At 43.5% G+C, this 26,764-nt stretch overlaps 1 protein-coding gene across 5 annotated transcripts in view; it reads right to left on the bottom strand.

Annotated features, from left to right (window-relative positions):
- Window positions 1-491: 491 nt before the first annotated feature.
- ptprea (protein tyrosine phosphatase receptor type Ea) overlaps window positions 492-26,764 on the bottom strand; it is a 56,069-nt gene continuing 29,796 nt past the window's right edge. For 2 of the 5 annotated variants that reach the window (XM_084567859.1, XM_084567860.1), the window contains exons 3-22: window positions 15,598-15,669; window positions 14,921-15,017; window positions 14,329-14,402; window positions 13,349-13,393; window positions 12,491-12,627; window positions 11,726-11,816; window positions 10,732-10,808; window positions 10,312-10,348; window positions 10,123-10,220; window positions 9,392-9,511; window positions 8,410-8,573; window positions 7,931-8,066; window positions 7,631-7,780; window positions 5,775-5,868; window positions 5,562-5,638; window positions 5,304-5,438; window positions 4,923-5,048; window positions 3,788-3,939; window positions 3,242-3,377; window positions 492-3,138 (exon numbers count right to left, since the gene is read on the bottom strand). In XM_084567859.1, the coding sequence (XP_084423985.1) occupies window positions 3,064-3,138; window positions 3,242-3,377; window positions 3,788-3,939; window positions 4,923-5,048; window positions 5,304-5,438; window positions 5,562-5,638; window positions 5,775-5,868; window positions 7,631-7,780; window positions 7,931-8,066; window positions 8,410-8,573; window positions 9,392-9,511; window positions 10,123-10,220; window positions 10,312-10,348; window positions 10,732-10,808; window positions 11,726-11,816; window positions 12,491-12,627; window positions 13,349-13,393; window positions 14,329-14,402; window positions 14,921-15,017; window positions 15,598-15,664 (2,088 nt within the window). In that variant the 5' untranslated portion in view covers window positions 15,665-15,669 and the 3' untranslated portion in view covers window positions 492-3,063. The other 3 variants (XM_084567861.1, XM_084567862.1, XM_084567863.1) reach the window with 3 other exon arrangements.

The raw sequence follows: 26,764 nt of genomic DNA, 5'->3' as shown, positions 1-26,764 counted from the left end.
TAGTAAAATATCAGACAAACTGGCATGCTGTTATTTTGTGAACAAACCTTCTAATCCAATCTCATTTAGATGAGGACTGAAGTGCACTGCCCCCTGTTGGCTCAAACTATTACAAACGCAAGTAAAGCTAAGCTTCTGGGTTTTGCCAAAAGGCCTCCATCCATCTTTGCTGTCATTTAAAACCCATTGTTTAAACTCATCCTGCACGGGTGTCTGTCTGCGGTGCTACTCCACTATGGCTCCCTCCGGCAACGAAGAGTGAGATAAAAACGGAAGGAAGGTCGTTTAATTTGACGAGACATTAACTTGGAGAAAAAATAATAACGTAGATGATTAATCAGCCGAACGACGGTATCAAGCAATCAGGTCATTTTCCGAACTATCCTGCCAAAAGCGTTCTTTAATTCTGTCTTGCCAAACTGAGTTATCCCTGCTGAGTCGGTTTTAAATAAAATATCTTTAGTCCTGGTGATGTGGTAGTTCTTCTCGTGCAGAAGAGTTTTGGCTGCAATTCATTCATTCATTTTCTGTAACCGCTTGTCCTCTGGAGAGTCGTGGGAGGCCGGAGCCTATCCCAGCTGTCATTGGGCCAAAGGTGGGGTACACTCTGGACAGGTCTCCAGTCTATCTCAGGGCTAACACAGAGAGACAGACAACCATTCACACTCACACCTACGGCCAATTTAGAATTTCCAATGAACCTGGACGGTGGGAGGAAGCCGGAGTACCAGGAGGGAACCTCATGCAGACACAGGGAGAACATCCAAGCTCCACATAGAAAGGCCATAGTCGGCCCATGGATTCAAACCCAGAACCTTCTTGCTGTGAGTGTTTTGGTTTTGGTTGCAATGTTCTGTGGAAATCATGTATGTTTATTTCAACTAAAAAGTATCAGTTAGTCAACTGGTGACCAATTAGTGAATTGACTAATGTATCAGCCAGAGTCTCAATGTGTCAATTAAACTGAACTGAATTAAATATCTGACATGAACTGAGTGAGAGCTGTTAGTATTTGCTGCCTCTCTTAAAGCCCCAAACATAATATCTTAAGACTCTGGACTGTTGTTCAGAAAAATCACACAGACATTTGTGAAGTGGCGCATTATTATTATTATCATTTTTTTTTTTCAATTTCTCTTCACAGTGGGGGATCAAATGCACCAGAATTGAGAGAAGCACTGGCAGATTAATTAATAATGAAAAAGAATTGGAGGTTATCCCGCTGAGAGCACCCCCCTGTCTCGGGACAAAAATTGCATTTGCGAGAGCCGTTCCTTGAAGTCGAAATGAAAAAACATAAGCGGTTTTTCTCTTAAGAAAACTTTCTCTGACACCCAAAGCATTTTCAGATGAATTTAATATTGCAACTTGCATTTCAAAGACACTGAGAGTCCAAAAAAGGGACAGACCCCCCCTCTCCCCCTGTAGAGATCGCAAAGGCAAATAGCTGTGGTTAAAATACTTTTTTTTTTTTTTTCTCAAAAGGACGGCATAGACAGAAAAGGGGCCATGGGGAAAGCAGACTTGGGATGTGAAGTCCTGTTTCCTTTGTGCTGCTGCCTCACGTCTCCCACGGACATATACATATGTAGTGGCACCAACCACTTGACAGTTCCTTGCTGCTCAGCGACCCTCACTTTTTTTTTGTTTTTTTTTTAGTATTAACACACAGCATCGACAGAATGAATCGTTTAACGTCGAAGTACCAGACGGCCCGGGAGGCACGACCTCGTGGGGAAGCGCACAGAAAAGCTGCTCGACATTCAGATACTTTCCAGAGAACGAAACCACAACTACGACACCATGAAACATTCTGGTTCCTCCTTTGTCCCAAAACAAACCCATGTATACTAAATCAGATAAAGTGATAGTATGAGGTGTCACTCTGGCTTTGAGCAGGCACCGAAGCGCCTGCTTAGTTACACCTTTACGACTTCCTGCGTTTAACCTCATCGTAAAATCTACTGCATCTGGTGGCCGCGCTTATCTCCTTCCTTCTTTATTCTTCCTTTAACTTAGGGTTCTTCTTCTAGACATTCACCTACATATGGCACTAATTTGTGAAAAATCTCCAACACAAATGAAGCGATGAATTCATTATCATGGGTTCTTGGCAAAAAGGCTTAGTTCTGTGCTTTTTAATGTGCAGTCGTTTTAGCAAAACACTTTTTTTTTTTTTGACAAAAGGCAGACTTTAGTAATGTTACATCAACGTCAAATGCAGGTGCATGCCACTTTTTTGAGGTACAAAACAAAAGTTTAATAGCCCGTGATACGACTACCTGCGAAACCTGTGCCTGGACCCATAATCAACGCCAGCATTGTGACCTCGCTGACGTTTTTGTTGCATAAATCTCCGGTGTTCTCTGCGTTGTGGTTGATTCATTCTTTTTTCCTTTCTCTCTCTCTCTCTCTCTCTGACAACATTTCCATTGGAAAGAGTATCACGTTTGCGATGAGCGTGTAGCTTGAGGAGAGTGAAAAATAGCTTCGGTATCGCTTATAATCTCAGAAGTCATCGGTAAATGAAAGAATGGACGCTTACAATCAACGGCGACGACAACAACAAAAAAAAATAAAATAATAAAAATGATAAAAATCTTGACATTCCGGTCACGTTCTCCAAACACAAGAGAGGAATGTCGGTGTCAATACATAAATACATTTACAATAACTACATCTTTCAAAAAATATTATGTGGTCAATTCAAAATAACACTTAGATAAACATTTAAAGTCATTTAAAGTACAATATTATACAACGAAACTGAAATCTGAAACCGAACTTTGAAACGACATGTCATTGCCAAAGCAATTTTCATACATGTTGTGAAATATACATTATTAATCTAGCTTTTTTTTTCTTTTCTTTTCTTTTTTTTTCCATTTACACTTTTCATCCACTGACATACCGTATATTACAGCGAGACAGGGGCTGGAGTTAATGGTCGGACGAGTGCATAGCAAAATAGAATAGATAATTTGACTGAGTTAAGGAAACGCGTAAAACTGACAAACCTGCTTTAGAAAACAACATTAAAAACCATGTTTAAGGCAAATCTCGTCATTTAAAATTGGCATAGTCTGAGAAAATGTCGACAAAGTCTTGTACCACCCTGTAGCAGAAGTCATATTGTTCCTGTAAAGGGGGGGAAAAAAACAAAAAACAAGAGGGATTAGACGACACTAAAGCCAAAACGCATAAATAATATGATTTAGATTCAACTTCCAGCGATACTTACCACTGTTTGGACCATATGAGGCCTCTGCATGCGTAAACTCTTCACAGTTTGGAACACGTCCAGCAGGCCTTCCGCCTTGACTCGCTCCAAGATATTGCTCAGTGCAATGAACGTACCGGTTCGCCCTGCACCAGCACTGCGCGGCACACAAACAGTCTTAGTCACGATCAGTTTGTGCAAATGCAAAAACACGCCGTCATGCACAAAACGTTAGGCGGCAAGAGATGACACAGTAATGGCAAATTAATAGACAAATTACTGGCATGCGGTTGCTTTTGCAGAACACGATGCCACAGTAATTTTGACCTTTTGGATATAAAATTTTCATTTGTACGAAATTCTGTCACAATCAGCACGAGAATTCTTGAGTTAATGATCAAAAAAATGTACTGAGAGCTCAGTGCGGCATTGACCTTTGACCTCAGTGAACCTTTGTGCCAAAGGAAGACAAATATCTCTTGCACTGTGTGTACAGATGGATGGAAAGCATGAAAACATAACACTGCAACGGAGGCGCAACGCAAAAGGCCCCAGTCTGACACCCACCTGCAGTGTACGACGATGGGATGGTTCCCAGACTGCTGTTGTTGTCTCTGCACCGAGGCGATGATGTCGATCATGCCTTTCCCCTCGGCCGGGATGCCGATTTCTGGCCAGCCGTGGAAGTGGAAGTGCCTGATCACCCTCGTCTGCTTCTCCTTTGAGAGGAAACGCGCAGGCCGGTGAGAGATCATAATACCTTTCAAATACGATTTATTTGCAGCGCGTGAAAGCGTAATGGCGGGTGCGGCGTCGGGGCAGGTTAAGTGTGCAGCACATGAGCGGCGGGGTGAAGACGCTCTGGGAGGGGGGAATGCAGTGCCGAACCTCTGAGAGGCGATGCGGGTCGAATTTAATGAAATATATCAGAAGGGAGACTCCTAACCTAACTTCATCCTGCCCACATTTCCTCAGGCCGTCAAAGAGAGTTCTGTGCTCACTCACTCTTTTCTGTTATATTTTTATTAGATCTTACGTAGCTAAAAAAAAAATAATCATGAAACTTAAAGCCTTATCAGAGCCTGTAAGTGACAAAGCAGAACTTGGGAGCTTTGTTTTGTCTTCTTGCCTCCTCATTAATGTTGTGGAACATGTGGACCTTTGGAGGGGGGCTCATAATCGAGGCATTTTACCGTGCAACAGATGTGCTTTCTGTTCAAGTGTAATTTCAGCCACATTTTCACCTGAGGTACCAGGAACTTCTTTTTTCCCTGGAACGTTTTTAAAGGAACTCAAAAGTTCTTTCAGACCCTTTGTTCTACCACAATCAAGAGACGTGTAAAGATGAGGCAAATTAGTCCACAGACGTATCATGTATGTCCTCACGATACAACAACTTCACTCTGGTCCAGCAGGTGGCAGTAATGCCTCCATAGGTTCCCAGTTCCTGCAGCTTCCAAGTATTTTTACATGTTGTTTACTTAACGCTCTGGTCATCCACTAGATGACGCTGTGAGCACAATGAAACCCCAATTTACTGTCATGATTTATGCTCGGGCCACGCAGTTACTAAATATTTGCCATACACAAAGAAGGCCAATAAAGTCCATTTTTTTATATCCTGGCAGCGCTTAATGAGGCAGAAGGGCTACAAGCTACATTTGCCGGTGGGATAGTTTCAAGGTTTCGGTAATGTACTTACAGGGATGAAGGTGAGTACCAAGTCTCGTAGGCTGAAGGTGTCACACAAAGTGTCTCCCTTCAGCTCTACTGTGTAATCTCCGTAGGTGACCGTGTCCTCTGTGGGCCAGTATTGGCAACATTTGTCCTGCAAAAACAAATATATATGTTTGTCTACTGCCAACGGTAAGTTAAAGAGAAGCCCAGTTACATGGCCTTCCCCCTTTGCTACCCTTACCGTACCTCTGTTTTTTTAGGATTGGGCCAAAAACTGCAGCTTAATGTATGAAAATCATATCAAAATATTTGCAAAATATAAAATACTGCACAGCTGACAGTGATAGAAATTCAGAAATTCTTTTTGCTGCTGAATAATCGCTTGCCTGCAGTGATCGCAGCTTACCTGCTCCCTCTCCTGGAGCTCAGTGAGCATGACAATGGAGTGACACTTCCATTCCCACACCATTCTCCAGAAGTCCTGCACTGTGTGCTGCAGGGGTCCTTGTGTGGCAATGAAGTAGTCCTTCTGTCTGTATCCCTGAGCCACGGCGAAAACACAAAGTACTTTTAACAAGTGCGGCTACGTGTATTAATAGCAGTGCTAAAAAAAAAAAATACTGAAGAATTCAACAAAAACGGAGGGGAAATAAAGTTCCATTACATCTATGAAGGACGCGTTGACGTAATCGGTGAACTCTTGGCCTCTTCTCATGGAAAGAATAACTCGGTTGAAGTCATCTGAGATGAGGATCAGAAACATGTAGATTAGAGCAGTCACTACACAACACTTTCTAAACATAGCTGCAGCCACAATACAATGGAACTCCGAAATGGCCACAAGTTGATAAATGGGACAAGCCGTCGGTTTGCTTACATGGAATAATTTGCAGAACTCTGTTCTTCTTCATGTTGGCTGGAAGGTTCCCCGTCCTCATGTTCTCCTTCATTATTCGCATGTTGGTCAGTTTCTAAGCAGAAGTCAATCAAGCAGCCATAAAAGGTTAGAAACTGTCTTTTTATGTTCAATTGCATGTAGGCAAACAAAAGAAGTTGCACTGCTAATTATTAACGACAATTACACAGATCAGGCATAACATTATGATCTTCCTAATATTGAATAGGTCTCCCTTGTGCCTCCAAAACAGACTCATCAGAAAACGGACATGGGCCTTCTGAGGGTGTCCTGTGGTGTCTGGCACCAGAATGTTATTAGTGGGGCCTTTGGGTCCTATGGGTTGAGGGGAGGGGCCTCTGTGGATCATCCCACAGATACTTGATCAGTTTGGGATCTAGTGAATTTGGAGGCCAGGTCAACACCTTGTGCTGTTGTTCTTAAACCGTTTCTGTGTGTGTGTCTGTGTCAGGCTGCATCCTGCTTGGGATGCCCCATCAAGGAGGGTCATTGCTATGGGGTGGGGGGTGCCTGGTCTGGTCTAGGTGGGTGCTACATGTCTAAGTAGCGTCCACACCAATGAACGCCAGGTCCAAAAGTTTCCCAGCGGAAGATTGCCACAAGATTGTCTCTTTACTTAATGTCACAGATTAAAGTCACGGCACAGATACAGCTCAGTTATTAAGGAGTTATTTTTAACAGGGTTTGAAATGCGGGCGTCTTTCTCACTTGTCTTCACACATTGAGCTGTCAAGAGGTGTTTTTTTTAACACTTTAACTATTGTCTTTTATTAGTAAGAAGAAAAAAAAAAACTGTTTTCACTAGTGTGACGACATGCGAGGCAAGTTTACATGTATGACTCTTTTCAAGAAGGCGTTTCAAATAAGTATGTGTAGGTACATGTTGCACAGGAAGCTCTTTTTTTGGTCTTATCCGTGGAGCCGATATTAGCTCTGGAGGAACTACTAAAATCTTGTACAGTCATTAATGCACGTTTTAGTTTTAGAGTAAGGCAGCCCGAGCAGCTAGTGGCTATAGTCGCTACACATCCTCATCTCTTCCTGGCTTCCTCTAGTCTGTTGTGAACAAGTACGAATAAAAACAAATCTAAATGTGCTAACTGATGGATGAAAATGTACGGAACTGAATTCTCTATCTACGACAGTCAGGCAGTAACGCTAATAAAGAAACCACTCCTGTTGTTTACCGCCTTAACACACCTCGTCTTAAGTCATTTCTGGGAGTGTCTCAGTTTGGTTTTAGAGTTGTACATCAACTGTTCACATGTATTTAAAGAAACCGTAAAAAAAAATACAACTTAAGAGTGTGTAATTAACACATTATCTAACAGTCAAATGGATGTTGTCCAGAAGATAAGACAATACTCTTTATGTCTTTCTCTTAACACTGCAGCTACCAGGGTGTGGTTCGAGGGTGTGATTCGCAGGGTGGTAGATCAATTGAGCAGATTCTGGCTTCACAGTAATGCTGATTAAAATGTGTAGTGTGGGAAATGTTCTCACGTCGTATATGTTTCGTGAGACTGGCACAGTGTCCGCCTGGGGCTTTTAAAGCTGATGTAGCTAATGGACAACAACTAGTGCGCTGCCAAAATGTTCCAGAGGAAGCTCGTGCTCTTGAACTTTCTAGACATAAACTGACTTCTTGCAAATGTAAATGTTTTTTGTTTTTTTTCACAGGGCGTACTAAAACCGAGGACATTTTATAATGAACTGAATTGTTCAGTTCAGGATGAATACACATACCTTCAGAGACCAAACTAAGAAATAAGTTTATGTGAGCTTTGGGGTCAGTTTGTGACATCTAAGGATCTAACCTTAAATTCTTCCTCCAGTCCAACCCGGTCACCCTCAGCAAACGTGTTGTGCAGTTTGTGCAGATGTCCTTCCAGAGATGACACGTCCAGCTCCGTGTCTCCATAGAGGTAGTATTCAAGTAGGGCCTGGTAGATGAATGAGTACTGCATCTGGGGGTGAGAACACACACAAACAGATGAATTCACCGCACTGTGAATTGGTACGCTTGTGGATGATTTAAGGGAGAGCCCGATTCACACCTCCCACACAAATGCCGCGCACTATGTCAAGCGGCTGACGCTGATGCGTCCCCAACTCACATCTGTCTGAATTAGCTGCGAGCGCTGCTCTCGTATCCTGGAGACGAACCCAAACACGTCAACTTTCTGCTCCGTGTGCATCATGTCAATCATGGCGTCTATCACGATGAATGTTCCCGTCCTCCCGACACCGGCGCTGGAGACACAAAACAAACCACACACTGAGCGAACCGCAATCCTCAGCTGACACTTGGATGTTAATGGACAACAGGAGGGAAACAAAGGGACATCTGTGCTTGTAAACACATGCATTGCTATGGTCACTCAAATTGTTTCCACCCTTTTGCTGACAGTTTGTTTTCCCACAGCCGCACAAAGCCGACACATAAGCCTAAATATATTTATCTCCATAGAAACAAATCGGATAATTAAAACCATTAAAAGTTATGTTAATTTGAAATCACTGCAATCCTAGTAAACACTCCTAGAAACAACAAAGTAATGAACACTGAGCCCCTTTCAGCTCAACTTTCTCTTACCTGCAGTGGACAACAATAGGACCAGAGAAGGGTGGATTCACTGCCTTGACCTTTTTGAGGAACTTGAGCATGCCGATAGGGGAGAAAGGAACTCCAAAGTCAGGCCAGCTGGTGAAGTGGAGCTGGGTGACCGGACGGGGAGTCTTAGCGGCATCACTGGCTTGCTACAGACACACAAAGGCAGAAAGTTAGAAGTCACTAGACGTCAGTAACTGTAGAAGTTAGGGTTAGTCTGTATAGACCGTATATAAATATGGATAATGCGCTCCCACTTCCTTGCATTGGCCAAACTGACGCTATTTTCCCGGGGATAAGGGCGGCGCTATCTTGAGACTTCGGGGCCAGAGTCTACGCAGTGCGGTCCAAGAGTGGGGCCCCGCGGGCTGCGTTATCGATGACCCGCCCACACTTCCGCCAGACTCACTTGTGTTTTTGTTTAATTAAAACTGCACTCTGTTCTACCTCCAAAAGTTACAAGGAAATGTTGGATTATACACTGTACTTATTTATTTATTTATTTATTTATTCATCAACTCTCACAGTCCTACAGGACTGCTTCATGGAACGGTTGACATAGCAACTTGTAGTGATCTTGATCTCACATTCTGTTTCTATACCGTCAAATACCTAACTAAAACAAAACTTGAAACTTGAACATGCATCAGCATTATATTAAAAAGCTAAAATGACTGAAGCCATCCATGGAAAAAAAAATTATTTGATGAGTATTTTAGTGTTTTAGTTTGGCCCAAGTCCCATCCACTAACAGGGAAGTGGTGGAACTTATGACCTATACTGCAGCCAGCCACCAGGGGGAGCTCTACTTGCTCTGAGGAGCTGTTCTGCGGTCCGTCTTTATACAGTCTATGGTTTCAACTTTTACTGAAATTTCTACATAGATTTTTCAGAATTCAAATGGTTTAGAAATTACAATGAAAAAGGAACTTAACAATTCACATCTACTACGACGAGCAATACGTACATATTGTACACAGAACTTGCGTATGGTGTAGTCCACCAGGGCCGTGAAGTCCTCGACTGCCACCCTCACATTCCCATAGGTCCAACAGCCCTGGTCTGGCCAGTACTGGTAACACTTGTCCTGCAGAAAGACATCATCCATGAATCAATACATACGTAAAAAGCAGCTGTTCCAGAACATATTCAATAATTTTCCTTTATGAAGACAAAGTGGTTCTACGTGCATGAATTCAGCAAAGTGAGACCCACTCAATTTCACAGCCAGTCGGCTCAAATTAGTATAAGTGAGAGAGGTGACACTTCTCAATATCTATCTTTGTAGGGTGATTATGACACTGCCTGCAGTAGAAGACTTTATTACACATTATGCAGCCATTGATTTCAACCCATCCACACGCCGATTTAAATTTTCGCCTCTCAACTTATTGATCTTTTTGTCTGTTCCCCGTCTCTCCTCATTCAGTGAAGGAGCTCTGGTTCTCACATAAAGAAGATGCAATGACGGTAAAGAAATAGGCGACAGAGGAGGGGTTGAAACGAGTAGTTTGAATTCAACGCCACAACATCACCTCTGACCGTATCAAATAAAATTATCTTTAATAATGATCCTTCAGAGAAACCTGACCTTTCACTCTTCCAGTGAAGAATAAGATTAAGGGTTGACTGAAGCAAAGGATTTCCTGCTCGGGAAGTGAAAAATGATTTAAAGAAATAAACTGAAAAATGACTCACTTCTTTTCTTTCTTTCAGATTTGTCAGCATGACAACAGTCGCTACCTTCTGCTCCCATATCATTCTCCAGAACTCTGCTACAGTTTCTTCTTTCGGACCTGAGACGCAGAAAAAAAGGAAAAGTTTATGATTTATCTCAACATAAAGGAAGGTGTGAACATGGTTTTGTATCTCGTTTTAACATCTTACCTTGTGCGGCTATGAATTTGTTCTTTTCCGAGTAACCCTGGCAGAAAAATAACATTAATATACATTTAATAAAAGACCTTGTAGTGTGGTGTACTGTTTTGTCAGCTGCTGCTTTGAAAATCCACAATGAAAGACTCTTTAATTTCAGTTTTTAATCCATCGTGGATTACAAAGTCCTTACATGCTTAAATTGGACTATCAACTTCTTTAATTCCCTGTCATCTGGTGAAAACAACTGTGTTATATCTCGCTCCTGAACAGCTACCGTCAGTCAGGTTGTTGTGCGAAAATGTGGAGCTGAACATTTACTTAGGACAAATTAAGCCGGTACGTGCTATCTTGGTACAGCTGATGTTTGCATTTTAGAAACAGACAATTGTCATCAATGCGGTGGGGAAAAAAAAAAGAGAAAAGACTCACATCTATGTAAGAAGCATTCACATAGTCTGAACAGGGATTTCCATCCAGCTGAGTCAACACCACTCTGGAATGATCATCTGTTGGAAAGAACGGGATGGTTTAGTGATTTACCTTGAAAATCAATAGGCGCAGTCACAACGATGTGATTAGACACTAATTCCGTACAGATAAGGAATAGCTTATCTATAAAGGGGCGCATGCACGGGAAGAGAAGAAGCAATGTGGCCAAGGAATGTTAAAATACACCGATCGGCCATAACATTACGACAGGAGAAGTAAATAACATCGACCATCTTGTGAGAATTCAGTGTTCTGCTGGGAAACTTTTGGACCTGTGATTCGTGTGGATGTTACTTAGGCATGTAGCACCCACCTAGACCAGACCAGGCACCCCCCACCCCATAGCAATGACACTCCTTGATGGCAGCAAAAATTATTTAGGAACAAGTCAAAAAAACATGAAGAACAGCACAAGGTGTTGACCTGGCCTACAAATTCACTAGATCCCAAACTGATTAAGTATCTGTGGGATGATCTACAGAGGCCCCTCCCCTCAAAGGCCCCCCACTAACAACATTGTGTTACCAGACACCACAGGACACCCTCAGAAGGCCCATGTCCATTCTCTAATGAGTCCCAACTGTTTTGGAGCCACAAGGGAGACCTACATAATATTAGGAAGGTGGTCATAATGTTATGCCTGATCGGTGCAGCTGTACACGTAAATTTCCCACGTCTTTGTACAAATTTTGTGCTAATTAAGTATAATTCTAGCGAGGTGTTAATGAAACAGGAACGAAAGAGAGGAAACCAAAGGCAAGAATTTCATTTGCATTTCTCAGTGACTTAATATACTGTATGCTCTCACACACAGAATGTACTGTATGAAAGAAAGAAAGAAAAAAGAAAAAACCATGTGCACATACAGGAAACTGCGCTCTAGGTGTGACTCAAAAGAAAACCAAGCTCCTCCAGAACAGAAAGTAACACTCACAAGGAAGGATGTTGGGGTATCTGTTCTTCTCCTTGTTCTCGTCCTTGTTGGCCTCCTCGTACGTCCCCTGGGCATTACCCCCCGGCAAGGACTGCAAAACAAACCGACACGTTTTTCACATGTGGCCCCGGCGTACTGAAAAATGGGCCGTCGGCAGCTCGCGGCCAGCGCATTGTGTTGTGCTGCGTGCGGGGCTTTGTTCAGCCTCCATGTAGGCACTTCCTCCGCTACCTACAGTAAACAGCACTCCATTAAAACCAGAGAGACCCAACTTCCTCCGTCTGCGCTGACAAATGCGTCGATTAAAATACTTTTATGCCTTACCTGAACCGTGAGTCGCGCGCTTTGTTTTGACTCAGATCCTCAATCATGGTCAAAAATAGCCAAACGGGTATTTTTCATGCATGTGGGTGTGTATGTTAGCGGTATGTGTCACAGACAATGTGACTCGTAATACTCCTGTAGTTTTCCTTAATAAAAATACATGCATGAGTCACGGTTCCAGTTGAATTTGGGATATTTTGACGGCGATTTCGTTGCCACAGTAAACGCTCATTCATTTTTAAAGCGCTCTTTTCTGTATTTTATCATTTCGAATAGTGCCGACTCAAAAGATATTTGCGCAGTCCTATAAATCAGAACGAATGCACCGCACGGTGACTCATCAGATGCCACTTCCAGTACTTGCGTAGAACTGAGAAGACCAGTTTATGACTACCTGTTACACGAACTTCCAGGAACAAAAGAGTGAGGGGTGTTGCTTACGTTGTACTCCTCTCTGAAGAGCTTGCCGTCGTCGGCCGACCGGAGCCTGTACTCCTCCTCGAGGTGGTCGACCGGGATGGGGAGGTAGGTCTTGGAGGCCGAGGGGGATCTGGGCAGAAGTACCACCGTCTGTTGCTCTACGTTCAGAAACAGAGAGAGGGTTTATCATTCCGGCTCGCTGAATGCGTCTATCCTGATTATTATTTGTCATGCTGATTTGAATTTGCATTAATCGGCTCAGTAGTTGACGGTCCAGAACAGATAACTTGATTGTTTCAGTCACGTCTTGCTATGTTAAGACGGCCGTTTCTACGTAATTAATTAGAAAACATTGGGTTGTTCAATTAGGTAAGTGGTTCCCAACCATTTAAGTCACACAGCCCCGCCACACAAACCCTTCATTACAATAACATATAACACCCGACACCGTTTAGTTTGGTCTTAATGGTTTACTACTTACTACTATTACTAATATCATTTCAACCATTTATCTATGACTTTTGGTTTTAACCGAAATGCAGTTTCACATGCACGTCTGGTTGGGAATCACCGTATTACACATCTACCAAACTACTAAACGTCGACTTATCAGGCTTAATATGTTGGCACTTATATTGGCATTGGCATCTGACGACATGTCGGTGTCCACACCTCACTGATGATTCATCAGTGGTCATCAACAGGTGTTAGTGAACCAAAGGAACCCAGGGAGAAGCCGCTTACAGCACCCCAACAAGGCATTCGGTTAGCGCTCCCAATTTGGAAAACACAGGTGGAGAAAGGCCGAAGAAAGAGGGTGTTAGTAAAAAAAAAAAAAAACCTCCCGATACCCTCACCCACCCCCGCCGTATACCTGACCTGGTGGTACAATGGTGTATAGCGACTCAGTACTGTATCCGAGGTCTAAAACACAACACACACACACACCGGGTCACACGTACAGAGTCAAGAGGGCCAAAGGACATGGTCATTGAACGTAGCAATTGATTCATTGTGATAATACCACTATATTCACAACTCAACATGCTGTAACTCTGCCCACATACATATGCCTCCGCTTCCTGTTTTGTACACTCCATGCAACCGACGTAAGACAGTATATTTAATCATTTCTTTATACACAGGAACTGCTTTAAACAAGAAATCCACAAAGTTATGAGTAAAGCACCCCCCCCCCCATATATATATATATATATATATATATATAACGTCAGGTTTATAATTATAATCAGCAGCTCATCCAACTTAGCAGTTCCTACATCTTCTAGTGTGTATGCTGTGTTCCTCCAGCAATGCATCCTAGTTTTACTTCCCATCTGCAAGCATACAACCTGCTCTGAGCATTCCTTTGTACTTTCAGATAAGAAAACACTTCCTAAACAAAAAAACAACAACTGCAAATCCACAACATGTGCCGTTTCCTGTGCGGCCTTGATCGCTGTTATCAAACTTCACACGGCTCAGCCCCTCGAATTAACATGAAGCAGCTCGGGGCTCCCGCGGCGCCCTGCTCTGATCTGATCTTTGCGCTGGCATTGTTGCGTGCTATCTTTACATGCCGTGTCAAAAATGCTATAAAGGTAGCGGAGATACCATGTATTTTGGCTCTTGACATTAACCACAGGAAACATAACACAGCCACAATGCAATGCAGGCCGCATTTAACCGTCACAGAGTCAAAACTCCTTCACACCTCCTACTGTCTATCTTAAGTGTGTTCTTTTTCGGTGCTTCAAGTTTCTGCACGTCTCCATCTTCCCTACGCTTCTGCCAGCCTGACACAGTCTACGACATGTCTTTTCGATCCTCTCACAATGAGCAAGTTACAACAATGTTACCTTGTTCCTCCAGGATGCCATTCGGTATCTTCTTGTCAACTGTTGTGACGACTGCTTTTTTCTGGTTTCTTATCCTTGAGGGTGCGGAAAAAACAGAATAAGATGAGAAACACACAATGAGATAAAGCACAAGCTGGTAGGATGTCATGGTAACACAACCAGGTCAAGATAGGTAACTTGAACACATCTCTTTCTCTCTCTCTCTCTCTCTCTCTCTCTCTCTATATATATATATATATATATATTAAAAAAAAAAGCTATCCATCCTACCATTTGAAGCTTGAGAAGCTATTTTTTCTCATTAGCTGAATCCTTGGAAAGACAGTGTTTTAGTCTTAATGTGGTACGGAATTTGTTCTTTACTCCCTTGAGTTGGCCTGCTTAGCTCCGCTGTCACAGCCTGTTCTGTTCTCACTAAACACACGAGAGGGAGTCAGCTTGCAGCACTTCCTGGCTGGGCTCCGCCTCAGTGACTAAAGGAGGAAGTGTTTGTCACCCTGAGTTCTGCCCCTGAGCTTGGCTCTCAGCCAGTCAGTGAAGGGCAGGGAGGGAGTTTTTTTTTTTCTTTTCTTTTTTTTTTTTTTTTATTTACCTGAGGAAGTACCAGGCTAGCAGTACGATGATGAGCAGCAGCAGGGACAGAACCAGCACGGTGGGGAGGATGTGGTGGCTGTTGAAGACAACCTCTTCTGAGGAAGGAGGAGAAGCAGAGCCGGGGGTCAGGGGCCACCGCCAACAAAATAGCAGGAAGAGGGGCCAAGGGCAGCAATATACATGTTTGTGTGCGAATGCTTAGCCGCGTTCACGTGTTTTCAGTTATGTGTATGGAGCATGACCTGATCAAATAAATACATGGCACGGCCTGGTGTTTTCTCCTGGCCACAGACCTGATTTAATAACTGGCTCCAGCGGTATTTAGTCTACAGAGATGAGTATCAGCTCATTTCATCCTGTCGGTATGTCTAACAGAAAATGAGAGGCTCTAAGAATGGAGTCACAGCCGGCCATTAGCCGTGTTTATTAAGACGTACAATAAGCCGTAAATTACTGTCCAGGGCTGCTGGAGTTCATTGTGATCTGGTAATAACAAGGGCTGCAGAAAAGGCTATTATCAAGCAGATGCATGCTCTGCACATACATAATGATCATATCTTCAGTATAAGTGATGACCGCTGCGGGTGAGAATGGGATCTTGCCGCCATCGCAGATTCTTCCGTGCCGTTCAGTCTCACATGTCTGATGTGCAATAGGCCCTGTTATTGTTCTTACCTTGTGTATGGTTGCCAGTGTTATTGGACGTTGTTGTGGTTGCCACCAAAAACAGAAGTGGGACCATTGTGACTGCGAAAACAAAATGAAGAAGACGGATATTAAATTTAGTGGAGATTCATGAGAGGACGGCTGCCGGATAATATCAGTATTCAGGGGACACAAACGCCATTGACAGATCTGAAGGCATGTTCATTTATACGTGACCGCTGCTTTCAGGAATGTGCTCATCGATGCAAAGTTCACCGAGACACAATGGAACAACACACTCATATCCTGGTCATTCATTGAGTGAGCGGGTCCGTCATGGAGCCCGGGTGTAATGCTGAACACGTCCACACGGTGGCGGGATACTACAACCTTTGCAAAACAATAACACGCTTTCAAGTCGAAAGCCATTCAGAAAAAAAAATGCAAGGTTGCATCCAGGCGCGGGGAAAAACACTTTTATATTTATTTCAAAATAAAAGAGTCTTAAATGTGTGTTAAGCTTGAGGTCACATGTGTTCCTGTAAATATCTGCAATCATCTAAACCCAGTGCCTACAATTGCATTAAAAACATTCAGTCATCGGTGTCATATCAGATTTAGGAAAGAAAGCTTCCACTTTAATCTGATAACAGCTGTTTTTTCCTCATCCTAAAAGACATTCCCGGGACACTGCACGGTTTTAGATTGCTACACGTCAGTCCACACACCACGCATGTCGGCAAAAGCACATCGATCCACGACTGAATGCTTAATCCGAGCTAAAAATGTATGCATCAGATCATGAAGGGCGAAATCTAGAGTCACCCAGCGAGAGAGGCTTAACTCTTATACCCTCATGGCTCTGCTCTTTGCCACCCCCCACCCCCTCCTCTCCCCGTTCCCTTTGATACCAACACCCACAGCAGCCGTGAGCCTCGTCCAGACCTCCTCCTCCGCGCGGCGACATCCAGGATTCTCGCCTGGGTGGCTCTGATCATTTTCCTAATTTTCCTCTGGTGGAAGAACGCAGAGGAGGGGAGGATAAAGGAGCGTTTGATCGATTCTCACGTTTCAGCATTCAGGCCCGGTTTCGCGTCACATTGATTTTGAGCACCTCTTTTCTCTCTCTTTTGCTGGGAAGATTTAAAAACCAATAGGCCTTGGGATGTTTGCAGATTTAAAGGCATTTCTTCCCACTCTGGTTCTCCCAAAAGTTGGAATGTGAGCACGGTGCACCAACACGGAGCTGCTATCGCACCATAATGAGGCAGAGCGGGGCGTGTTTTACCCTCCCCAAGGCTGCAGGTGTGCGCGGGGGGCGTGTGTGCGCGCTGGTGCTTTGCAGCTGCAGTGAAACGAAAGCCCAGGCCAAGCGCATAGTCAATGAAGACACTGTTGAAGCCTCCACGCTGTGCCGCAGTGTCCTGCAATGTGTCCAGGCAGAACACCGGAGGAATGTGGAGGCAGCAAAGCAGAGAGAAAGAGAGAGAGAGAGAGACTGGCTGGATGCAGCAGGGAGACGGGGAGCAGAAGGTCCAGGTCAATAATATTTCCTGGAGCGATTAATAAACCCTGACATGTCAAGCCCCTGCTCCGTGGGGAAGACTGATGAGAGAATTCTAATGAGAGGAGGAGCACTGCCCCCCTTCCCCTTCCCCTTTCTCCAGCTCTCCCCCTGCTTTATCCCCTCTTTAAGGCTCTCTCTGCAAATGTCACAAGCTTGCGTGAAGGTTGGAGGATACTGAGCAGAGTTTGTACAGTGCCTGAATCCCCGGAGTATCAATACATATTTTTTTTGTGATGTGGAAAATATATTTGTAGCTCGATTTGGGACTTTCCACTGTACAAGCTATAAGCCGCGCCGAGCTTTATGTATGCTGTTTCTGTTTGTGTTTTGTGACGGCTCAACAGGGACACCCGGCAGAGTGCTCACAGCTAGCCCTAAGGCTGTGCCGTGTGGTTATGTGTTGATGCCTCTCGTAAGCATCCGCCATCTCCCCATCTCCTCTGGAGACGTCACCCTGTCATGTCCCAGCTACTCCCGCGGGACAGCGGGCTTTTCATCTCCTGCTCTCCAGCTTTTCCCCGTCTTGTCGCTGCGCTGGTCTCCTTCCTGACCTTTGCAGAATCTCTGAGGAGATCACCACTTCCTCTCCTCCGCCTTTGTGGGGGGGGGGAACTGCCGCTCCATAAGATTGGCTCTTGTTGCTCCGGGTATATAATCTCCTTCTCCCCGTGTCAGACAAAAACACACAAAACTGACAGTCCACAAGTCTCAAATTAGACTGTTAGTATTAGACATGGTTGAGCTTGGGTCAGACTCTGGTCAAACAGCTATCATCACGTTGTGTGGGTTCTCGTCTGTGTATTGTCCTTTCTCCATTTAGCACTCAGCAGCTAGCCGCCAACCATTAGCCATAATGAAAATGGGTCATGGGAGATGTCAGCTCGGGGGAAGCTCTAATTCGTCCTTATTTTGCAGTGGGAGACATTTGCCAGTAGCTTTGGGGAAAGTTATTGTCTTGGCCAGCTAGACAGCCAGTTATTTACGTGGTATGTGTGACCCCAGTTACACGAGCACAGAGTTAACTCTGTAAGTGCAGACACTACACGCTATACACACTGAATGAGATGAAGACGGAGAATGACACCCCCAACCTAAGCCACCTCACATCTCCATGTCTGTATTGAATGAGTTTTTTGGTCAGTGAACTCATATGCCGATCAGCCACAACATTATGACCACTCACAGGAGAAGTAAATAACATTGACCATCTCGTCACAATACAATGTTCTGCTGGGAAACTTCTGAACCTGGCATTCGTGTCTTACTTCAACGTGTAGAACAACAATGACACTCCTTGATGCCAATCAGGATGCAGCCTGACACAGGCACACACACAAAAACGGTTTAGGAACAACTAAAAAAAAAAACATGAAGAACAGCACAAGGTGTTGACCTGGCCTCCAAATTCACTAGATCCTGAACTGATCAAGTATCTGTGGGATGATCCACAGAGGCCCCTCCCTTCAACCCATAGGACCCAAAGAAGAAGAACAGGACACACTCAGAAGGCCCATGTCCATTCTCTGATGAGTCACAACTGTTTTGGAGGTGCAAGGGAGACCTACACAATATTAGGAAGGTGGTCATAATGTTGTGTCTGATCGGTGTATATCCTCCTCAAGCTGTTGCCCCCTGGCAAAAGAGGAGATCTCTTATCAGACAAGGTGAAAAACAAAACAAATTATAAAGCGATGAGAGAAAACAAGGGAACACTTAGATGAAAAAAATAAATATATAATCCGCCCTGAAAATCAGTTTTGCTGTAATTAAAAAGTACTTTAGAAGTCCTAATCTAATCTTTTGTACTCAAATTATTTTTTTTGCTCAGGGTGAGAACAGATGATGAACATCACACGGTCCTCATTCACCCATTTTTACAAAATCCTATTCTCCAAATTTACAATTAATTAAGGAATTAAAGAAAGTCAGCAACTTAAAATCCACCGCATACGTGTCTCTGCTCTGTAAATGACGTGTCCTGAGTTCTCTGTAGGAAAAAAGTCGGCAACCAACAGGAGAAATCATCATCATTTTCGCTTTTATTATTGCTCCCCCTATATTTGCATTGGTTTCCTGTATTTTCATAAAAATAACAGCAAGAACCAGGAAACGGTCTCCAACACAACAAAAGCACATCCACCAACCCTAAACCGCAACCCATCTGAACCTTTCCGCCACTATCCACTAACCACACTCACTATGGCGGACCTGGTGCTAACATACTGGGTGACACGTTTACAAGTGGTAAGCTCAAAGTGCAGCTGTGAAAGCGCCGATTGTTCACGCAAACACTCGGACCACATGTGCAGGTAACCACATTCCTTTCGTAGCATGAACGCACGTGACCACAATGACAGACCGCCTCACATCGGTAAATAAATGGTGGTGTGTTCACTGCTCTTTACGTTCCACATTGTGTATAATGTTACCATGGAGACACAATAAAACATTGTTTTTAGACCGTAGCAGCAACATGCTACTGAGCACCAATCTACCTATGTGTCATTTGCATATAGAGGGCAGAACTGTGACCAGATTTGAAGTAGTCAGTTACACATTCTGAGATGCATATTAATGCCAAGTGTGAACATACACCCATCAGCCATAACATTATGTAAATTTGAAGTAAATAACATTGAGCATCTTGTGACAATTCATTGTTCTGCTGGGAAACTTTTGGACCTGGCATTCGTGTGGATGTCACTTAGACATGTAGCACCCACCTAGACCAGACCAGGCACCCCTACCCCATAGCAGTGTAATCAGATCCACAGAGGCCCCTCTCCTCAAAGGCCCCCCACTAACAACATTGTGTTTCCAGACACCACAGGACACCCTCAGAAGGCCCATGTCCATTCTCTGATGAGTCACAATTGTTTTGGAGGCACAAGGGAGACCTACACAATACTAGGAAGGTGGTCATAATGTTATGCCTGATCGGTGTATGTACTCAGAGCTATCCACATGTGATTCGATCACCCAGGACCCCTGTTAATACCACAACAACAGGATCCGGTGGCAAATTACTGAAAGTCAAGCGTACAACATCAGTTTTCACCAAACTTAACTTAAACTTATTCGATATGCCGTCTTGCATGCATTTGTAATGATGTTGTGAAACTGCCGGCACCTCAGCGTAGTTGAATGTTTGTTCCCAGAGACCTCCAGCACCTGGTATGTACTGTGTGAGTCATAGCTCAGTCTTCACTGATTACAACCTTCCTCCTCCGAATACCTGCACATCTCCCTGCACTCAAACAAAAGTGTGGACACGCACACGTGCAAAGAAATCACCACATCACATCACACAGAGAGGCAACAGGCAATACAAGCGGCGCGCTGCAAGGCTCGTCATTCCTTCTTTATCCTCACTCCGAACACGAGAAATGACAATGTTGGAACTCAATCTAGTCCCAAATCAAACGGTGGATAAATGTTTCTCTCTGACAGCGTTTTGTTTCCGAGGATGAGCTATTCCTCTCTGTGGGCTTGTGTTGTGCCTGTGGTTTGCTTTCCTGCTTTGTCATTCTTTCTGTCTTGGGTTTAAAAAAAAAATAGAAACACAGGAGTGACATAATGATACCCCTGCAGCTCTCTACCATTGTCTCACTAATGAGCCCTAGGAACCTAACCATCAGAAAGAACAAGCTTGTTACAATTAGAAGATAAGACAGAGAAACGGGCTGTCTTTGGCTCTGACAGGAAACGCGGCGTTCCCTGCACTGTCAGTTTCACTGAGCGTGGCTTCTCTGGGCACAGAGTCTCTCTGTCCCTTCCAATACATCAGCTGGGGAATTTGAAAAATGGGTTGTGGGTGTAGGCTCGATGCGACAGGGTAAGCAGGCAGGAGGTACATTGTGTCCTCAGAGCAAAAAGATGTCAGACTGTTTACCCTTTAGGGCACAAGGTTTTTATAACTGATCCCAAAGATGGCTTATTAGAGGGGAAAACAACCAGTAACCTCGGAGCCTTCTGTTCCCTTTCTCACTGCTGTGTTCAAAATATGGTGGCAACAATTTTGCTCCTGCCTGAAATGTGTGATGAATATATGTTACAATTACGTATTTATTTGATGTGGAATGAGGCAACCTTCTGGAAATAAATTAGATGAGATGTTGTATGTAATTAGCATTTGTACATATTTACAATAATGTTGCCCTCTGAAAACTGATATCATTTACTATTATAGCCTCTATTTGTTGCACCTCAACAATGTGGCTAAATTTGCTAAAAGGTGTTGCCACAACGATGTCCATCTCTGGAAATAAGTGTTTTGTGAAGATACGCGTGTATTTGTTGTCTTGGTTATGACTTATGTAAAAAAAAAAAATCTAAAATACAGTAATTTCAAGCCTCTGGTATGATACTTTTACATTTTCCGTCGAGCTACACTGAATAGCATTCTCATGTCTGTCAGTTATCTTAAGCTCCAACCTGTTAGCTTAGCATGAAAAATATACACAAACAGCTAGCCTGATGCTGTCCAAATATAAAAATAAAGATCTGCCTTCCACTTAGCTTCACTAATTAACATTCTTTAAACACAGAAGAAGTGTACAGCTTAACTAACCGCATACGCTTGCATTTAAATGCAAACAGGTGTAATACTTAGTTAAATATTCTTTTATACCCATTATAAATCTGGCCAAAACAACGAGTGATCCAATACCTGCATTACGACAAATATTGTATATTAGCAACGGTACACACTGAAAGTTTATGTTCACAGCTCAGAAATATTAAATATAAAAACATATAAAAAGAAATGTAGGCAATGTTATTAATTCATGTAATTGTTATACATCAATTTCAGTACAAACCTCAAATTCAGTAAGATGAAGCATTTTATCTATATTTGAATATTTTTTCATTTTCCCGCCAAAACTGATTTGGCGGGAAAATGGGAAAAAGGAATCAAATCTAAATAAAACTAAATAATAAAAACACACTTCAATGATGTTTTTGGTTTTTGGGTGGGTGATTGTTTCTGATGACAAACAGCTCAATGCCTTTATTTAACCTCAAGGGCAGGTGTAGGGCAGTGATGTTATTTTGTGTTATGTACGTATGGTTTTGGGTTGTAACATCGACAGTGTTGAGCACGGACCTCCTCCGTCGTTACATCAGGTTCACTTTACCCCTCCTCATCAGAACCACAAGTTTGAGTTCGGTCAGATGACTTTCTTATTTTTAGACACTTGCTCATTGCAGTGGTAAACTACCTCAGAATGTGCAAACCAGAGGACCCTTATTAATCCAGTGAAGCTGCAACAGCTGGAAACTGTGACATGAAGTCATGTTGTGTAATGCAGGTAGTGCAGACTTTTATTGGTAATGTCTGATTACCTCAGGAGAAAGGTGCTGAAAAGGTGTTAGATGTGTTTTTTCTAGGTTTTGAGTGTTGTGTACAGCATGTGTGTTGACGCTGCCTGTATTTCTTACACAGTGAACCCACAGAAACACACGCATGGTAATGTTTTATTCAGTCAGGTTTGACCAGAGACCATTTTCAACAAGATCTCGCTTGCTATTTAAGTTGAACCACGTCTTTCCGTTTCTGTGCTCGCCTTTGGGGAACTGCAGTGAGCAAACCTAGGCCGGGTCAGCTATTTAAAGGACAGTGCACTACATTCACAGTCTTGAATGGGCTGGGGTGTCCATCTGTTCACACAGATGTGTAACCGTTTTCCCGTGCAATGTAACCTAGTTGGACAAGGTGCTCACTGTTGCTCTTTCCAAACCAAGAATTCCTGCTGATTTTGTTTCAAAGACAACATGCATAAACTAAAGTCCAACAAACAATGTGCATGCAAATAAATTTAACATTTAAACGGAACCTGTGGGAGCCAATTTTCTCCAATATTCAGAATTCGCACTATTCATTATATCTCATTTGAATCAATCCTAGCATTTGTAAAAGTGCACCGTAGATTTGTTTAAATGTGCATATCACTGTTCTCACAGCGTGTTCCCATGGTAACCTGACCAGGCAAGCTGCCACCGCCATTGTGACACCTGTAGGAGGCTGAACACATCAGCTTTGTTTCAAATATTAAAAACTAAAGAAAAGCCAGCATACAGACCCTGAAAACCTGAGATGTCAATCGAGTATTTTGTCTCAGTTAACAACTGCAGGAGAACAGTGATGCTTGGTAAAAAAAAAAAAAAAAAAAAAAGTGTGGGAAGGAAAGAGTTTGGGAATTTATATATCTGGATACAGACCCTGGTTGCAAAAACCAACGAAGAACATACATGTAGTGATATTTACAGATTTAATGTTGATTATGTTTGTGTGAATTCAGGTAAAATTATGATTGTAACTAGGATTCTTCTTTCTTTCTAACTTTACCCTGGTTAAGATCTGTAATGCAGTAGCCTATACTTCAAATAAACTCTTGAACTCGTGTCGATGCAGAAGCGCAGGCAAGTTCAAAATATTAACTTTAATTAAGCCACACATACGAATTTACCCAGGAGACTGCAGCTTGGTGGCAGCGTGGGGCCGCTATTCTTTCATTCTGACTTGCTGTCTACTATTTCCTGTCACTTGCAGCCTGGTTAGGCAACAATAACACTTGGTCAGAAAATTGCACCTTTTAAAAAATGTGTGGGTCTGGCGTGAGAGATTCTACTGTCTTATCTGGGTACAGTAACAAGGTGCAATAAGGTTAAGCTAGCTGGGCTCCTCACAATAGCCACTGGTAAATCTACCTTGGTTTTCGACAGATTTGGAGGACGTGTGCAGCCTCTCTGTGCTAACACTGAGCTAGCTGTTAATAGTCAGCAAGTAGCCAAAAATCATACACATAGAATATATTGTTTACTTTGTCAACTATGCATCGGCTGTGACTATTAAGCATGCAAGCTTTGGATTGGTCAATCATGAAAATAAATTCTCACAGAAGCACCTACAACTGCGCACTATTCAGCACTTAGCGTGTGTGGAACCTCTATCGAGTTCACAGGATTATTACGGAACTGAGGAAGCGGTACTGTGTCACACTCTGCAGTATCTCACACTTGGCCTATCTATAGCAGCACCACGTTACAGCAACAACTCTACCTCTGCAGCACTGCGCTCTTGCCAATGTGGGTTCCTCCCCTCCCGTGCTCGAAGCATTGTCATTAATCAATTCCTGCCTCCTTCCCAGGGCGCCCAGACACCGTGGCAGTGGTAATGACCTTGGGGACCCGCTGGCTCCACTCCGCAGCGCTAGCCCTCCACCTCTATGGGAACAATCGGTGCATCTCCCATGGAGATCTAAGCTCAGTGTATCAGAAAATGTGGTTATGTACTTTATTCTGCTAACATGAATGACTGCAGAAGATAAACATTTGGTGAATAAAACAAAAACAAAGGGAAAACCCTATTAGCCATTGCCAGGCGGGGGAGAAAAAAAAAAGTTGCAGTCGGTTGCCAGGTTCAGGCCATAACATCCTGTTGACTGAGATATGGCGACTACTGTGTCTGACCCTGAAAGCACTGCCATTAGTTAGCTGTCCTCACGGAGAATAAGAGCTTTTATCTGCTGCGTATTAGTTAAAAATAACACAGAAAGAGAAGCGATTACTGGTAATCCTCTTAAAAACATTCCAGCCATAACTGTAACATTTGAGAGCATTTAGCATATAACTTGACATCTTCAGCGTTCATAGCATTTAGAAGCTCCCCTCAAACTCTTCTGAGGCATGGAAACCGAGAGCATAATTGGTTGTAAATATTTACTCCAGTCTGATGTCTGCGCTAGAAAACACCACATCAGAGCTCAGACTCACTTGGCTTCTTTGAGTCTCATTTAGTCCGTGTGTCACACACATGCACACGCAGTCACAGTTAATATTTCTCAAAGGACCCAGTAGGTCTTTTAATCATTTCTCATCCACAGCTTTACACACAAACATGCTGCATGCATGCACCGTATCTGCTAACAATCGCCACTGCCATTAAACTGCCACACACGTATACCCACAAGTGCACAAACGCTGCAAAAATCCACGGGAAACACATGTGACAGGGCCCGTTTGAGGACCACCGTGCCAGAAATCATTTTCCTAGTGGTCCATCATCCACAACGCGTGTGTGTGTCGGGGCAATCTCCCTCTGAGGGTCTCATCATGTCCTCCCAGCCCCTTACACCTCCCAACCTGACGGCGTTGAACATCTCGGCATCCATCTTTCTGCCACTTTGACACCTCCGGGATTTACCTCCTCCCCTCTTTCAATTATTCGCTGGCAGAGCAATAATGGCCTGGAATCAGAGCCGTCGATAGGCTGCGTAATGCGGGTCGGATGGGACGAAAATGGCGGAGCCAGCGTTGTGACACTTCTCATTATCACGCAGCACTCTGTGATTATCGCCACTCTGCTATGAACAGGTATTATTTTAAAAGACACGCAGAGGGAGAGAAGAAGAAGAAGAAGGGCAATATGTGAAATGCACAGCTAAACCTGTAAGGCTGTTAAGAGGACGGAAATGTGACCGAGCTCTTGGATTATTGTTAACAGCAACCACTTGTAGGATCCTTGTTAGGCCGGCATTCTTCAAACCAGGGTTTGAGGATGATTCTGAAATTTATCAATGTGGGTTTTACTACCGTGTTTTTGAGCAATCTATCGTCATACGCCACTATGTACACCGATCAGGAGAAGTAAATAACACTGACCAGTCACCCCCCACCCCATAGGAATGACACTCCTTAATGGCAGCAGCCATCCCCAGCAGGATGCAGCCTGACACAGGCACACATACAAAAGCGCTTTAGGAACAACTCAAAAAAACCTGAAGAACAGCACAAGGTGTTGACCTCTCCTCAACCCATATGAGCCAAAGCCGCCCACTAACACGATTCTGTTGCCAGACACCACAGGGCACTGTCAGAAGGCCCATGTCCATTCTCTGATGAGTCAGAACAATAGACTGTATATAAATATGGACAATACGTCGCCACTTCCTTGCACTGGTCAAACTGAGGCTAGTTTTCCAGGGATACAGGCGGCGCCATCTTTTGAGTTTGGAGCCATAGTCTGCGGCGTATGATCCGAGAGCGGAGCCACGATATCGATGACCCGCCAGTCACTCCCACTCACTTGCATTTCGGTTTAATTAACTGCGCTCTGTTCTACCTCCACTAGTTACATGGAAATGTTAGATTATACACTGAACTAATTTATGTATTTATTTCTACTCTCAGCGGTTGGCATGGCAACTTGTAGTGATCATGATGCCACATCTTGTTTCTATAGCGTCAAATAACAATCTAAAACGAAACTTAGCAAACAATTAACATTTGAAAAGGCATCGGTATTATAACTACCTAAAATGAAACCAACCTAAAACCATACTTAAAAAAAAAAATATTTGACATGTGTTGACGGAGCCAGCGTTGTGTTTTAGTTTGGCCCAAGTCCCGCCCACTAACATGGAGGGGGTGGAGCTTATGACCTATACTGCAGCCAGTCACCAGGGGGAGCTCTACTTGCTTTGGCTTCACTTTTGAGGAGCGGTTTGTGGTCAGAACTGTTTTGGAGGCACAACGGAGACCTACAGAATATTAGGAAGGTGGTCAAAATGTTATGCCTGATCGGCGTAGAGACTCTTGGCATTGAATTGATATGTGTTTTATTAAACT

The sequence above is a fragment of the Chelon labrosus genome, assembly GCF_963514085.1.
Source record: "Chelon labrosus genome assembly, chromosome: 19".
In the NCBI taxonomy this organism is placed as follows: Eukaryota; Metazoa; Chordata; class Actinopteri; order Mugiliformes; family Mugilidae; genus Chelon; species Chelon labrosus.
This window is presented reverse-complemented; position numbering and strand designations above follow the sequence as displayed.